This window comes from Tyto alba, unplaced genomic scaffold (genome assembly GCF_018691265.1).
Source record: "Tyto alba isolate M040663 unplaced genomic scaffold, T.alba_DEE_v4.0 Super-Scaffold_10, whole genome shotgun sequence".
Classification (NCBI taxonomy): domain Eukaryota; kingdom Metazoa; phylum Chordata; class Aves; order Strigiformes; family Tytonidae; genus Tyto; species Tyto alba.
This window is the reverse complement of record NW_024881262.1, coordinates 7,008,808-7,024,349: the sequence shown is the minus strand read 5'-3', so window position 1 is coordinate 7,024,349 and position 15,542 is coordinate 7,008,808. Positions and strand designations below refer to the sequence as shown.

General features: G+C 38.8%; 1 protein-coding gene across 1 annotated transcript in view; it reads left to right on the top strand.

Moving 5' to 3' along the window:
- Positions 1–15,542, top strand: part of SPATA16 (spermatogenesis associated 16) — a 98,243-nt gene that overhangs the window by 25,940 nt on the left and 56,761 nt on the right. The window contains 1 exon segment of the mRNA XM_032981914.2: positions 6,171–6,316. Within this exon segment, the coding sequence (XP_032837805.2) occupies positions 6,171–6,316 (146 nt within the window).

Below are 15,542 nucleotides of genomic sequence, written 5' to 3'. Positions count from 1 at the left end.
AGTTTGCACTGGGGGGTGGTAAAGCCTTTATCTGAAGTTGGGCCAATAAACAGGAATGACTTAGGCTTAGGAGTGCTGCAGAGAACATCGTTAGCTTCTGTGGGAGGGAAAGATTCACGTCAAGTTTTATTTTTACAAAGCAGCATCCACCTAGAAATGAGCACAAACTAAAACGCTATATCCTCTGAATTTGGTGGGCACTTGAAATGTCATTGTTGTAGAGAGGTCTTGTCTCCAAAAAAGGCCAAAACAGTGACAGATATGCAAAACCTGTCAGCCTTTGGGGAGCATAAAATTTAGGTTTTAACTTCTCTAACATTCTGCCCCACCTGATCACCAAATCCCTTACATGTACCTCTGTTTCCTACAAAAAGGCTGTTTGTAGCCAAACAAGAAATTTAAGCCTAGATATTGACAGGGCTTAAGAGAAACCAGATGGACATATGGGGAGAGCAGGCTGAATCCCATCCCACCAGAATCCTGGGTGATGGCAAGCAGCCTGCTAAGTTCATCTGGTAAAGTCAATACTGACCAGATCCATGCTTTTCTCGAAAACAGTGGTTTTCTGAATAAAACAGAGATCATTTCTCATAACTTTGTATATCCAAGGTATATTTGGCTCTCAGCCAGTACTGCGTAACCAATAATATGCCCAAGATAGCAAATGTGTCCTGCACACACATTACTATTACAGAATCCAGTGCTAACTCTGCACAGAGCAGCTAATATGACAAAAATATCATACGTACATATTATTTGAATTACCCATTGCAGAGCACATTGCAAGGAGCCTAGTAAATTTAGTTCTTCTTACCCGACATCTGTATTCATATTTAGTAGTGAATTATATATTTTCAATATGTTTTCTAGCAAGTTATTTACACAAATCTCATTAACAATAAAGACTGGGGTTTTACATACAATTCCTGCTCTGCTGACTGAAATTGCATACCAAGATGTCAGTATGACTTTGAATAGAAGCTGGAAAGTTATGCTGCATGAAATCATATCATTGAGAGAAAATCCTCTCTTTTTATTCTCCGAACTGACTTTTTTTTTTCTCCCCACTGAGACAAAACCACCATTAACTGGTTTCTTTGTTATGCTGTTTTCCTGCGGTATTTTTGATAGTGCCTAATAGTTGCAAAGATTGGACTACACTGCAACATACAAAAAGCAGTTTGTTTTGAGCCCTATGTGAGGCTTGCTATCAGGTTTTGAAAGTTATTTTCAGAAGTAGCCTTCCTCAGCAGACATTTTCTGGGATGCCGTTAGTGTTCAACTTGCCAGGTGCCTGATGTGCAATGCAGTGACGTTACCAGGCTGATTACTTGGATGGCTCCAAAGTGAAGGCATCTGGCTAGGACTGCTGGCTAGTCAGAAGAAAAGGCACTAATTAAATATTTCTTGCCTTTTCAGGTTGGTCTCTCTGATTAGCCACACTAAAAATCACTCCAGGGAAAACCACAAAGTTATCTTTAAAATGGAGAGGAATGATTAAAGATTTCTCTGGTAACAAAGGAGGAAGAAAAAAAAAAAGAAAAAAAAGGGAGAAAAAAAAATAAAAGAAAAAGTAAAGCAATCAGCTCCAGTAAGGCTAGCAGGTTATTGTTGTATTCAGACTAACTCAACCCTTTCAGTCCGGCAGACAAAAGCATGAGTGATCTCATAGAAGTTGCCAAAGAATCTCATTGCCACACACCATTTGACCAAACTTACTAATTTTCCCAAGCTAAATTTGCTATCAAATACGTATCTATCTATATCCACACACATAGATGGATATCTACTGGGCATCTTTTTCTTTAAAGCAAACCATATTCCTGAGTATAGCATACACCAAACCTATAGCAGTGATAGTAAACTGTTGCCATTGCCAGTTTCTTACATCTGATCCTTTCACCTTGTTTCCACTGTTGGAAAACAGTTCCAATGTGTCAACGTACAGATCACTAGAGGTTTATTTTTATTCTTCCAAATTACACATATGCTAACTAGGAAGCCACCTTAATGATCAGTATTTCCACTGGTCTTTTACCAAAGCCATAGTGGGCTTGGGGGGATCTTTTCCTCTCTCTTATTAGCTGATACCTGGGAGGTCATTACTCATAAAATGTCCTTGCTTGCTACTGCCAAAATTAAACCTTAATACCACAACAAGATCTATGCTAAGTTCACAGTGTCACAGACTTGTTCTGTGACCTTTGGCAAAGTACTTTATCACAAGCATTTATATGACTAAGGTTTCAGCAATATATTTATAAGGTCCTAAACATTGCAAGAGAAACCTCCTTTAAAGTATAATATAATTAGTGTCAGTTCACCACTAATACAAAAATTGCAGGTAACACTTCCATTCCTTATATTTCATTTATATATTTGGTAACTCTTTGCGATAATCCAGGATACTTCTAAAGGATGCGTGCACACAAAACTTGCACAATGGCCTCCAGTTGTAACAAAGGCCCCAATGAAAATATAAATATTATTTGACAGGATTTTTTAAATTAAATATTATTTTTGGAAAAATATTCCTGTCTACTGACAGGGATACTCTCAGGTAGACTAAGTCTGAAAGTAAAAAACACTGATAAATTTGCTAGCTATGGTAAAGGACATACAATGATACATTACAGGTTTTTTTAACCCCAGATTGACTGTAAAGCTTCAAATGTTTGTTTGCTTCAATTTCATAGTCTCTGTAACCTTTTAAGATATTGGCAAGATTTCTGCAGACCAAAAGCTCAAATTAAGATGTACCCCAACATTTCCCAATTTGGAATTAAAACAAAATTCTGTAACAAAGCTCTGGGAAAAGAAACCCTCAATGGTACAAAATGTAACTGTCTCTCCAAGCCCACATCTATGTTTGAACATCCTTGTGACAAGACTTTAAGGTATTCAGAGGAGTGAGATGGAGCTGCTTTTACCTTTTACTTAAAGCACTCCAAAAACACCAACAGCCCTTTTGATCTTCAAAGGTAGTGTTATCGGACTGCAGACTACAGCAAGATAAAGAAAACTTGGCCTGCTGGGTGAAACAAGAAAATTGCAAACAAATCTCCTCCCTGCTCATTATGCCTGTGCATAGCATAGCCTTTTTTTTTTCCTTTGCTCTCAGTCCAGCAGGGTTTCCCAAAGTTACAACAGTCTGTAGCTACAGAGGCTCCTTTGGATCCCTAGGAAATTTTCCTTTTTCTCTTCCCCTTTGAAACTCAGATGTGAGTCTTTCTACAACTCTTCTCCACATCCCCATGTATGCTGCAGAATCCCAGCTCACTGTCTCCTTCCTGCCTACCTCCTCCCCTGGGAACTTCCCCAAATGAGCTTTCTCAGGTGCTTTCTGGCGCTGTCTTTGCCTCAACCCCCAAAAATGCTCAGACTGAGTATTCAGTGGCGGACAGGACAGCATAAGGAAACTGTCCTTCTCCTGACGCATAGCCAAATCCTTTGATTGGATAGGCCAGCAAAATACAGTAAAGGGTGAGGAACCACACACAAAAGGTGTGATCTCCATCAGAGCTTGGAAAACAGATGATGTGCTTTTCAGGCTGCATGGAGGAGCTTCACCCAACAGAAGCTTTTTCCAGTGGGGTCTATGTTGCTACCAAAAAAGCCCCTTATACCAGTGAGTACATTTAATTGTGCACCTCACTAGTACCAGACACTAAGGATATTTCATCTATTCATAACCCCTCTGCTTAGTACAGAAGGAGACATTTCTGTGAATCCTACCTTTGATGCATGTTGCTGTTGTTTGCATGGAATTAGCGTGGAAAGGTCTATCTCAAATGCATTGATCCACTGCAGAAATGCTACACCAATATCAGTAGAGAGAGTTTGGAACCTAAAAAGTATAAAACCTGTATGGTCACAAACACAGGAAAACCATTTAAAATTTTGTTCTGATTTTGTGAGATTAAAGATTGAACTATTATTCATTTCTTTGAACCCTTACACTGAGAGTAGAGGAGACCTGGCAGAACCCAATCTTCACTGTATTTAAACATATTTTCTGAATCCTTATCTGTTCAGATGTGGTTTACAGAGACTCACATCTTGGTTTTTGTCAAAGATAACTGAGGGGTTACACAGGTCTAAACATAACTCTTCATATCAGCAGTAAGACTCGAGGAAACTTTGAATTGAGGCACTTTATACTGAAGGGATCCCTAAGTGATTCTTTTATTCTCACAATCATTCAAGAACTTGAAAGTCCAGGGAGTACCCTCAAATCTCTCATTCCCATAAATTTAACAGAGGTCACAGTATGGCAAATTCAGCTGAAAAGTGTTATTACAGAAAAACTTGATGATACTTTTATGTTCACTGATGTGAACATAATTCTCTGGGTCTTTTAGATACATATAGCATGTCTCACCCATAGAGACACTTCAGCAGATATATATGGTAACATGAGCAAAGTTAAAAGTGATGAATTCTCTGATTTATAACTTCTACTGATAACAAGATGATAGAAAATCTTAAATGTATGAGTATTATTATATACACTGTGTAACTTCGCTCAGCAGAGAAGGAATGTGAAAGAAAAAATATTTATCACACCTGAACTAGGGGGACACTTCCTTGAACAACCCTTGTTGCCTGTGAAGAATTGAGCTGATCTCTAACCAATGCACAGAAATCTTAAAGATAGGGTTAGCTTTGTAGGTGTTGAGTGTGGATGTGGTCTATAATCTTTGCTTTTAGGAATCGCACACAGGAAGAAAAATGCATATATAGAAGAGCTTTTTTTTCTTGACAGATTTAATCTTCTAAAGAGATCTCAAACTGCTGAGTTGACATTGTACATCCTAAAGATCAACCACTGAATTTTAACAATGTAGTCACAAGAAAACAGTTATTATAACTAAGCTCATTAGTGATGAGGAGGTAGACAAACAGGCCAGATCCTCCTTCTTCCTTTTTAAAGCTTTAGTGACTGGCAAAACTGGACTCAAGGGAGAGTTCCTTGGTTATACTCCATTTAAAACAGAGTCTGTGTTCATCCACATTAGGTTGCAGGTGCATATCAGTGCCATAAGGATCCTCAGCACTAGTCTCAGTGTGATCCAAGAGTTTAAGCATGCAGCATAGATGAATATTCATTTGTTAATCTTTATTAGAAATCTACTTTTAAATCTGATTCACAGTGAAGTCACTTAGATGTATTCACTGCACACTAAACAATCCTGTTAGGGATGTTTATCCAAGCAAAGGACGTTCAATTGCATTTTCATTAGTAGCACTATATGGTTATTGTCCTTAAAGACAAGGCTCTAGACTTAATCTACTTGCTTACAGTTGAATTTTCTTAATAACTAAAAGCTAATTTTTACTACTCTCTGGCATTACAAAATCAGGTTGCCTGTAGATTAATAAAACAAAGATACGAGGACCAAAGGTGGTCCTGCCCAGTGTTGCAGCTTTTCCAGTGCTGAAGACTCTCTGAAACATTAAAACGTGGGTTATCTAATGCTAATGATGCACATTATCATAGAGGACATTATTTAATGAGAAAGTGACTGGCTGTGATGAACAGCACGCAATTTACCTATCAGGAAAAGAGTATCATTTTAAACAGAAAATATGATGTTTGTCTGCTAAGTTCTATACAGCTCAGGAATACAGGAAAGACGGTTGATCTCCCCTTTTTAATTTCTATAGCAGTTTTCTGGAGGGACAAGTCCACTCACTAAATGAGGGGGAGAATTTCTGGTTTCCTTGCCTCGTATCACTCTCCTTCCTACCCGTGGGACAAAAGCAGCAGAGCCTAAGGCAGAGCTCACCACTGGCTTACTGAAATAAGTAAATAGCTGTCTGAGACTCCTCCTTCAACCTCCATCTGAAGACAGCCACAGATTTTGGGAGCCTGAAGTTGAAGCTTTATTTTTTAAAATGAGGAAAAATATAGTTTCTTTACTAACAGTGCTTTTTAGTTTTTAGCTTATTACCTGCTCTCTTGACTGTCCCTTCCAGGAAGATGACACTGCACTTTATATTATGTTCACATGTATTTGTACTGATTTCTGGAATGCTAACTTTAACTAAAGTCGAGCTATATTTTAGTTAAAAGTCAGTTTTATCCATTTATGAGTTACAAAAAGCATTTCTCCCTAACAAAAGGTGTATTATAACATTAGTAAGTAACGTTTTTGTTTCTTGTACAGATCTGTAGTAAAGGTGTTGCTATAGACTATCCCCTTCAGTCATCTCCGGAAGATATCTCCAGTATCGCCAGTTTTATTGAGACAAAGCTTGTAACTTGCTACTTAAAACTGAAGAAGCCTGATGATGCTCTGAATCATTCACACAGGTAAAAATAAATATTGATTAGATACACTTCTAAGGCTGAAATAACAAATTTTAAAAATATTATGAATAAATCCTGTGCAGGAAGAATCAGTCTAATAAGAAAAGAGGAATCAATACAACAATTTACACATGGCACTGATGTTTAGATTGGACTAATTCTCAAAATTTGAGACACTAGGTGACAATAGCTTTGATAATGCAGTAGGTAAGGACATTGCAGGTGAGTCACATACACAGTTCAGGGCACTCATAAGACTGAAGCTAGACAAATATAAACATGTTCAGCCTTATATGACAGTAATGATATTATGAGCTCTTGATCTTTTTCAAGCCAGATTATGTCAGGGTTGGCTTCAAAATATTTTCATTACATAATTCCTCATGGGCTCACTTGTGATCCACATCAAAGACCAGCACCACCAGCAATGCATAAAGAAGTCAGAAACAAAACTTACACAGGGTGGAGATGAAATTCCCATTAGTTTCAGATGAGTTAGGATTTTGCTGGGTTTGTGCTGCCTTTAATTAGCATTCAGGCATAACGATAATTTCTGTTAAGTACATGCATATTCTGCCAGCAATACTTCATCATCAAGGTCTCCGTTTTTTCCCTTGTATGAGATGTATTAAGATGGACACCGCAATTAGTGCAGGGTGAGGATTTTTTCACACAAACTTCTCAAATGAATATAACTTCAAAAGAGTAGTTACGCTGCAAGAGGAGACACATGCATACGCCTAATGCACAGGAGAAGAATAATGTGTTGGTATAGAAATGTGATGCCATCATGGCAGCAGGTTCATTTAGCTATACACAAAAGTCATGGGAAGAGATTCCTGATTTAATGATGAGGTCCTTGTCTCCCACCCCCACCCCTTTCCTAGGCACTTTTTTCTGTAAAGCTGTTCCTACTTGGAGCCTATACACATTGTGGGGTTCATCCTTAAGACTCGTTCCAAGTACCATTCTGAGGTGGCAACCCGAATGCCCATGAGTGGTTGGAGAACATTAGGGGCTTTCCCAGGGCACATCCAGCAGGGACACAACCTGTATTGCCTCAGGTGGATTATTCTGTTAGGTGACCCAGAGTGTAGGAAGTGGGAAGGACTGTGAGATTCCTGTTAACAAAACCCAAACAACCAAACAGCAACAACAACAACAACAACAAAATATATATATATATATACACTCCTCATGCAAACTAAAAGCCAACCACATTTTTTCATGGCTTCTCAATGATGATGTTAGAGAGAAAAAAAAAAAAAAAAAAAAAAAAAACAACAACAAAAAAAAACACACCCACAAACTTTGACCGGATCCCCAATTTTTGGAAAAATGGTAACTATCACTCTCTTATTCTAACTGTGTTATCCAGGAACACTAAAATAAGAAAGCTATTTGGACAGTATAAATATAACTAGAACAGTAAATACTTTTCTTTACCTCCTTTAAATTATCTTGATTGAAACATAGTACAATGTATTGACTGCAATGCTGCAGAAAATAAAGCCTCTTCAGGCATGCTTTGGCTTCAATTGTCTTAAAGCAGAAACCTCGACCTACAGAAACCCATGATCTACAGAGAAGATACATGCAGTCAGATTGAGATCACTGAAAAGCTGAAGGAGGGAAAAATTACTGTTTGCTTTCTTACATCTAATTATAACTATTTGTTCTTAACTCCTTTAGTTACATAACACAAAGAAAAGTGGTAATCAGTAATGTCTATTTTCAATATAATTAATTTAATAACTTGCAGAATGGGAATAAGTCCATTGACCACAGTTGTCACATTTTAAAATGCAGGGATGGATACAATATTATACCAGTAAATAATATTCTAAGGCATAATTAACACAAAGACAAAACGTGAAATATAATCAATAGCTATATTTTTCAAAAAGAACAAATAAATTACTCTGAGCTCTCCTACTAAAAATAGCTTACTGCCATCAGTTATCTAGTGCATATAGAATTTTTATTCCTATTGAGTTTTTATGTCACTACCACATTGCAATGGTTTGCTGGTAATCCTTTGGCATTAATCATGAATCTAAATTAAAATATTCATTTCTGCATTTATTTGCATTTACTGAACTATTCTTTCTTTAATTTTATGTAAATTTCACAGCTCCTGCATTCATTTCTGAAGTCTTATTAGCCAAAAATCAGCCTTAATATTCTCACACATAGTTGTATCAAATATAAAGAAGTGGGGTTTGCTAGGAAGAAATCTTACAAAATATCACAACTAGAGAAATGGAGAATATAGAGAAAAATACCAGCAGCTCAGTTTTAAAGTTTTCAAGAACAGGCATCTGCAGAGGAATAGCTTTCCCCATTCTCAAGAAGGGAAAGGGAGTACCATTTATATCATCAGCTTCAGATCCTGTACGAGAAGCTAAGTCTGGGTCCTCCTGAAAAGTGGAAATTGTATTCTCTGGTTTCTTAATATCAAAATTTAAGGCTGCCTTTAGCACCACCGGCACAATCGAGGACACTGGCTGGGTTCTGATCATTTGTCAGGCTGATACAAAAGATTTACCCTTTACGATCAAACACTATTAAATCCACTTCTCGTCTGTCACAGCTCTGAACAAACGTACTATGGATTGACCTCACCAAGCAACATCTGCAGTAACCTACTTGACCACCACTTTTCATCATAAGATAGCCATCAAAATAATTCCTAACTTGCAATCTGAAGCTATAAAATGAATCACACAATATTTACATGCCCTGTGGTCCTTTTGGCCCAGGCATTATGGCATACCAGGGTTTAATGATCTTAATAACCCCATATGGCTTGCTGAGAAATTAGATTTTCCCTTTGGTTGCAGAGGCAATTTTCAATTACAGCAGATGGCAAAACAGTGAAGGTCTGAGAAGTCAAGAACTGACTAAGAAACCTCAGATTAGTACTTAGGCCTTATGTTGCTCATCCTAACAATGTCAGCAGTTGATTTTTTGCCCCAAATGAAAATAATCTTGAAGCAGAGCATACCATTTGAGCAGAGCAGTCCCCCAATTATGCCTGCTCTTCAGAGGGCCAGGCCCAACAGAGAAATCCATAAAGCTGCAGTCACATGTGGAAAAACAACCCATGATGCATCACATACACAGCTCAGCAACTGTTAAGATTCAATATTGTTTGAAATTGGAGAGAACAATGGTGAGGTCCGTGACAACTGAAGATGGAGGATCCTTCAAAACATGATGTACACGACTTTCTCAGTAAGACTCTATACCCCCTTACCGTTCCTTTGTTTATTTTGCTTTTTTCCTCCAAGCAAGCTAAAATAAATCTGCATTGATGCCATGTGACTTGATGTTTGCACATGGGAAAGCAACACATTGCCTTTCTATTAGAAATATGCTTTTTGCCACTGCACTTACACTTTCTCAGCTGCCATGGTCATCGTGGCACACAAGGTTTGAACAATGACAGACACGTGGCTTGATCCAGTTGCCTCAACATAGACTGCTCTTTGTAGAGATCCCATGCATGAATCCAGCACTAGAAAATGTGGAGGAGGTTGATGTCACTTACCCAGCAGCAAGTGACAGAAAGTATTTTGTTCCATTTCTGCCTGCTTTTGATCACTCCCTGCCCAGCCGTAGTATGGCTGCTGGTGCCATAGGACTCCTCTGGAATAAGCTCCTCAGCAGGGGAATGAGGTTGCCCACTGTAGTTGGAAAGTCACACCTCTTCCCCGTGGGATTGTCGTCAGTCCATGGGAAGCTGGTCCACGGCTGGTGGTGGGAGATGCCTTGGGAAGTGCCCTCTGGAAGGATGTTTGTGTCCTGCCTCCTCCCAGAGCATCCCTGGGCTTTGCTGCCCGAACTCCCTCCCTCGGTCTGGAATTTATGGATGCAAGAGCCAAGAGGAGGAAAAGGAATCCAACATTGGAGCGTGTTTCTTTGATGTTATCTCTAAGTAATGCCTGAAAAATGTGCTCATGATAATGAGGACTGCTGTACGGAGCTATTCAAAATCTTTGGGGGTTAGCAAAGATTTTCCTGTGTCCTTGCAGGCTCTGCTCCGCAGCATGACCCGCTGCCAATTCTCTCCCTCCCTCCCTCCCAGAAAGGCAATGCATAGAGAATGTAATAAATCAGTAAAGCTTTTTCTGCTATGCCTTTTTATGTGTTTGGTGGAAGGCAGGGCTCTCTAATGCCTCTTGCACAATTCATAGGGAGACACATGAAGTAGAAAATAGCACCTCTGTTAAGTAGTACACAATTGCTTTAGTGATGACTTAAAGCAGAGGGAATCTCTTATGGAAGCACATTGGGGAAAAAATATAAAACAGCTGAAGCTTCACAGATTTCATTCTAAATCCTCTGCATTTTTCCCCAGTAGCTTTTCACACACTTACAAAAGGTTTAAAATGATTATTAATGATCAAGACTTATGCAATATCTGTCAGAAAAAAAGGCATCTCAAGTCTTGGTCAGTGTATCATAGACAGGATAAATCTGGACTCTTTAATCCAGATTAATTCAGACCTTTCAATATTCATCTACTACTTCGTTCTCTAGCTTCCTTATTTTGCATCTTTAAAATAAGACTATGTTAAAGTAAGTTGAAAATTTGAATTCTAGTGAAATACTAAATAATCAAAAATAAATAATGCAACGATGCTATGATACAGTGCAGTCAGTGGGCATTAAAATGGAGGCAGAATAGAAGAGCTCAAGAAGAGCATAGATTTTTAGGTAGAAGTAGAAAAACAAGAAACATAATGCTGATGCTGCTAATCTGTGGGAATTCTGTAGTGTAATGTATACTTTGCTCTGAAGTAGTCTCCTAATCTCTTTACCTCCTCAGAAGAGGGAAGAAAAAGAAAAAGAATTAGCAGCATCTAATTACTTCAGCAATTGTGTTAGGCATATTGCAATATACATAATAGATGAGATATTATTAATACAAAGCTATTCCACTGAGATGCTCTGGATAATATAAACCAGAAGTACTCTTAAAAAAAATAATTCCTTCTTGTGCAGCATCTCAAATATTTCTACGAACTTCAATTTTTTATTAAGAGAAGCGCTTTCTCTGGATTCTGATTCCTAACTCTGAATCATATGTTATTTTCAGGCTGGTATATCAGTGACATAATTCCTATTTTATGGGCTGAGAGATCCTTCATCAAGGTCAAAGGCTATATTCCCCTTGACTTTGATGATGCTATACTGCAAAAACATTTATCTACAAAACATGTGGTGGGATCCTATAAAGGAAAGGCATAGTTGGAAAAAAAAATGCCTTGGAAGAAATACAGCTCCTTGTAGAAGGAAAAGTCAAACAACATTGAACTGTTTTACAAGAGTCAAGATAAATGGCAGCAGATCTAAACTACATCAGAAAATCTGGTGGTCAAGAAAGTGGTACTTGTACAGCTGGAAAGTGAGTGTGCAGTACATTATGCAAACAAGACAGGGAATGTAGACTATCTCTACTTGTGTTAAGATGTTTTGGGAGCTTTGAAACAAGATCTTTCTAAATATCTTTGTTCTAGACCAGGGAACATTCTCCTTTTTACCACCTTCACAGCTGAGGAATTGAGACCTGTACAGCACATTTATCTTATGCTTGCAATTCAAAGCAAATTGCTGCTGCAAAATCTTTTAGCATAGCAGTTATATTTCACTTTACTGACAGAGAAAAGGCGTTGTGTGAAACCTTTTTTGGGAACACACACTTCCTCCCTTCCTGTCTGTTTAGATATGAAAACTTCATGAGATGGTTTCTTCTGTGTATTGAAGGTCCTCACCCATAGATGCCATAACTGCATTTATTTCTGATTGGTTGTATAAAAAAATCCAACTGCACTAAGACATCAGATGTCCTCCTTCAGTGTAAGTGGATTTGGTCCTGTTCCTTGATCCACCTGTTTACTAGAAGCTTTTCTGTCTTCATTTGCAGCTGTTTGCTTGGTTCAGTGATGACAACTACGTTAGAAGGGATTCCTAATGATTTATCAGATTACCAAAGAAACCCGTTCTGGACTCTGCTGGATTTGCCTTGATAAGCAGTATGTGGTATGGATGCTCTTGTAGCTACACTTACCAAGTGGTCCTGGCCTCTTCATCATCCAGCTTATTTTCTCTGTAACACAGATGTTATCTAATTTTGCATATCACTTCTTTAAAAAGTGGCCAGGGCAGGGAGGGAAAGGTGCTGCTTCCTTCAGAGGTCAGAGCACGTATGCAGGGGAAAAAGGGTCCCCAAGTACAGTGCAAGGTGGGCACAGTCACAGCCAGGTGTTTGGTGGCAATAGAAAGAAAACTCCCCATGGACCGACGGGTCTGAACCTGTCCAGCCACCGGGAGACTGAAACCAAGCTCAGGAGAAAGGCCCTACCTCCCTCACATGTCCCTTCACCACAGACACTCTCCCTCTCCGTTTAATTATTAATGCCCACTAGTACTGAAACCACCACGCTCTTGTCCTCTGGGAGAAAGTGCTTCTGCATGCCTGCTTTCACAGGCCTACCAAATATTTCCACCAGCTTGTTGCAAGAAGGAGGTGGTTTTTCCCTCTTCAGAATGTCAGCTTTGGTAAACTCTCACAAAGAGCAAGGAAGCCCACAAGCTTTTGTGTATCCAAGACACATCCCTCTTAGTTCCCTACAACAGCACTGGGAGGAGAAGCAGTTTAGAATATAAAGTTGGCTGCAAGCAAACATACCACCCTGAGGTCCTCAAATAAAGTCATTACATAGCAGAACATGCAAATTGCAGGAAAATATGATTAGGTCGATGCCTGGCTACCACAGGGTTCAGGAATTTGAGCTCCAGGAATTTGACTGTCTCCAATAGAGGCGAACTCTTAAAGCAGCCCTTGGGATCACAGAATGGAGCGTGGCAGACTCAGTTGTAAAACAAGTACTACACCACAGATAATAAGCTACTTGCCATATAGATGAAACAAGGAAAAATAAGAAAGTTGAGGTTCAGTATAATTGTACAGGATTTGTCAGGTTCATCTGTAAGTATATTGGGGCTGGATCATCAGCTATACTGATTGACAGTATTCACTGGAGATGAAACGTCGTACTAGTCTACAACAACTGAATACAACTGCTGAATACTAGCTGACACATTACTTGCACTGACATTGCATTTAATGTTGTGGTGACGAAAGCCTCGCCGACTACATTTGTACAGCCAGTACCAGCAACATGTGGACGTGCAGCACAGCACCCTGCCACACTGACCTGTGCTAGCTTTACATCCCTCTGCAGAGGCATGTATTGCTTTAGCACTGAAGTTTTACTTCTGATAAGTCACCTAATTCCACTCTAACAGTCAATTATAATTGACTATTAAAATATATTTGTAGATAAGAACACACTGTATCACAGGAACACATGGACAACTATGAAAAAGAAAAAGCTTCTGCCACACTAATTAAAGAAATAACTGCATGCACCTCTACGAACAAGCTAGCTTTTACTCACAGTACTAGTAAAAAAAAAAAAAATAGTTTATCTGCTTTAGTGGTGAAGTGTATTTTTTCATTTGTTTCATCTATAGAACTATCTCATTGAGTTTTTCTTGGCCCACAAAGGCCAAACACAAATGATATGGTGGATAGTAGCAAAGGCCCTTTTTCATGTCAGTCAGATTAGAGTTAAATCCCTGTTGCATTCAGGAAGAAATTTGATGGAGAACATGCACCTTGGAGAATAGGCAATGTGATTTCTAGCAGTCAGTTTTGATGTAGCAATCTGAGTTTCTTGCCACACCTGTTTTCTTAACACCAGGCAGTAAGATTGAAAGAAAAACTTGGAGAGAAACCCACAGACTAACATGTGCATCTTTGATTTGCATACTCCAACTGCTATGATGGGGAGAGAGTTAAAGCCTTCTTCCCCCCCTCCTCACAGTTTGAGAAAAGATAATAGGAAAAAGACTGTATTATTTTTAAGAGAAGATGTCAAGATGAAAAAATGAAAATGTCAAAAAAGAGGCTGATATACGGCATTACTTAAGGACTGTTTTGTTGAGAAAAACTGACCAAATGATTTACGAAAGGCTTTTAACAGGGCAGTCTTTGGATTACAGTGAAGATGAAAAATAAATGAAAATCTATTTCAAGTTTACTTTAGCCTAGTCATTTGACAGATGAGGGCAAAACCTGGCAAGAACACAAGTTTTAATCTTCAGATGTAGTGACTTTATTTGCAGTTTTGCGGATTAGAAGTTTCCTCTGTGCAAAATAAGAGCTATCCATTTTCAGACATTTCCTGTCGAAACTACTTTTTCTATCTGAAGCTCCCATGAGAGGCACATGAGAAGAAAGACCACAGGACTGATGCTTCTGCTCATGGCACAAATCCCCACATACAGAGAGTGTCCCAGCCGTGTTGCAGCCGGTGTGTCCACCACCTTCTTCCCTTCCTAATTCCTCTTTCAAGACTCCCTATTGAAATACATCTCTCTTAATTAATTACTGGATTAACCAGCCTACTATCAAGACTGCTCATGGCTGGAGGTGGATCTTGGAGCATGGACTTGTTCTCAGTATGCACAGCCTGGCACATTTCTGCCTGGCCAGATGGGTCCCCCATCTGCTCCTATTTGAAGTAGAACTTCCTGGAATTAGGGTTTTCCTCTTAACCTTTGTTTGTATGATTCCTTTGCTTTCTACTTTCATTCATGTTTTTTTTTCCCCTTCTCACCAAAATCACCTGAAACACATTAGAGTCAGATTTAAAAGCCAAAGGGGTAGCTCTGCACAGTTTTAGCACACACCTGGCATTAAATTAGCACTGCTCTGCACAAAGGCTACTAAACTGGAGCTGCATCCGTACAGCAAAGGGCTACTTTGGGATAGAGTAGTAATACAGCAGAAATTATTTCTAGTGTATAGGCTACAGAGATCCTAGCAACATCAAATCAAACTGCCAGGAGTCAAAGGTAGCTTTCTGATGTTTGCTCAGGCTTTTAGGGTGTGCTATAATATTTTTCAGTATAGAATTTATAGATCGAGAGAAGCAGTTGATCTTTTTGAGACTAGTAAAAAATCAAGATGGAAAATGGAAAGCTGATATCTAATTCTATGAAAATCTGCCACACTTCTATATTTATTACAAGCCTATCACAGCACATCCTGCTCAAAGACTTACAAAAAATGTGTTGCTAACTACCAGGGAATTATTGATTTTTTAATTTTTTCCCCTCATAGTGCTATTGCTTGGCTGTGGTAGAACCAATA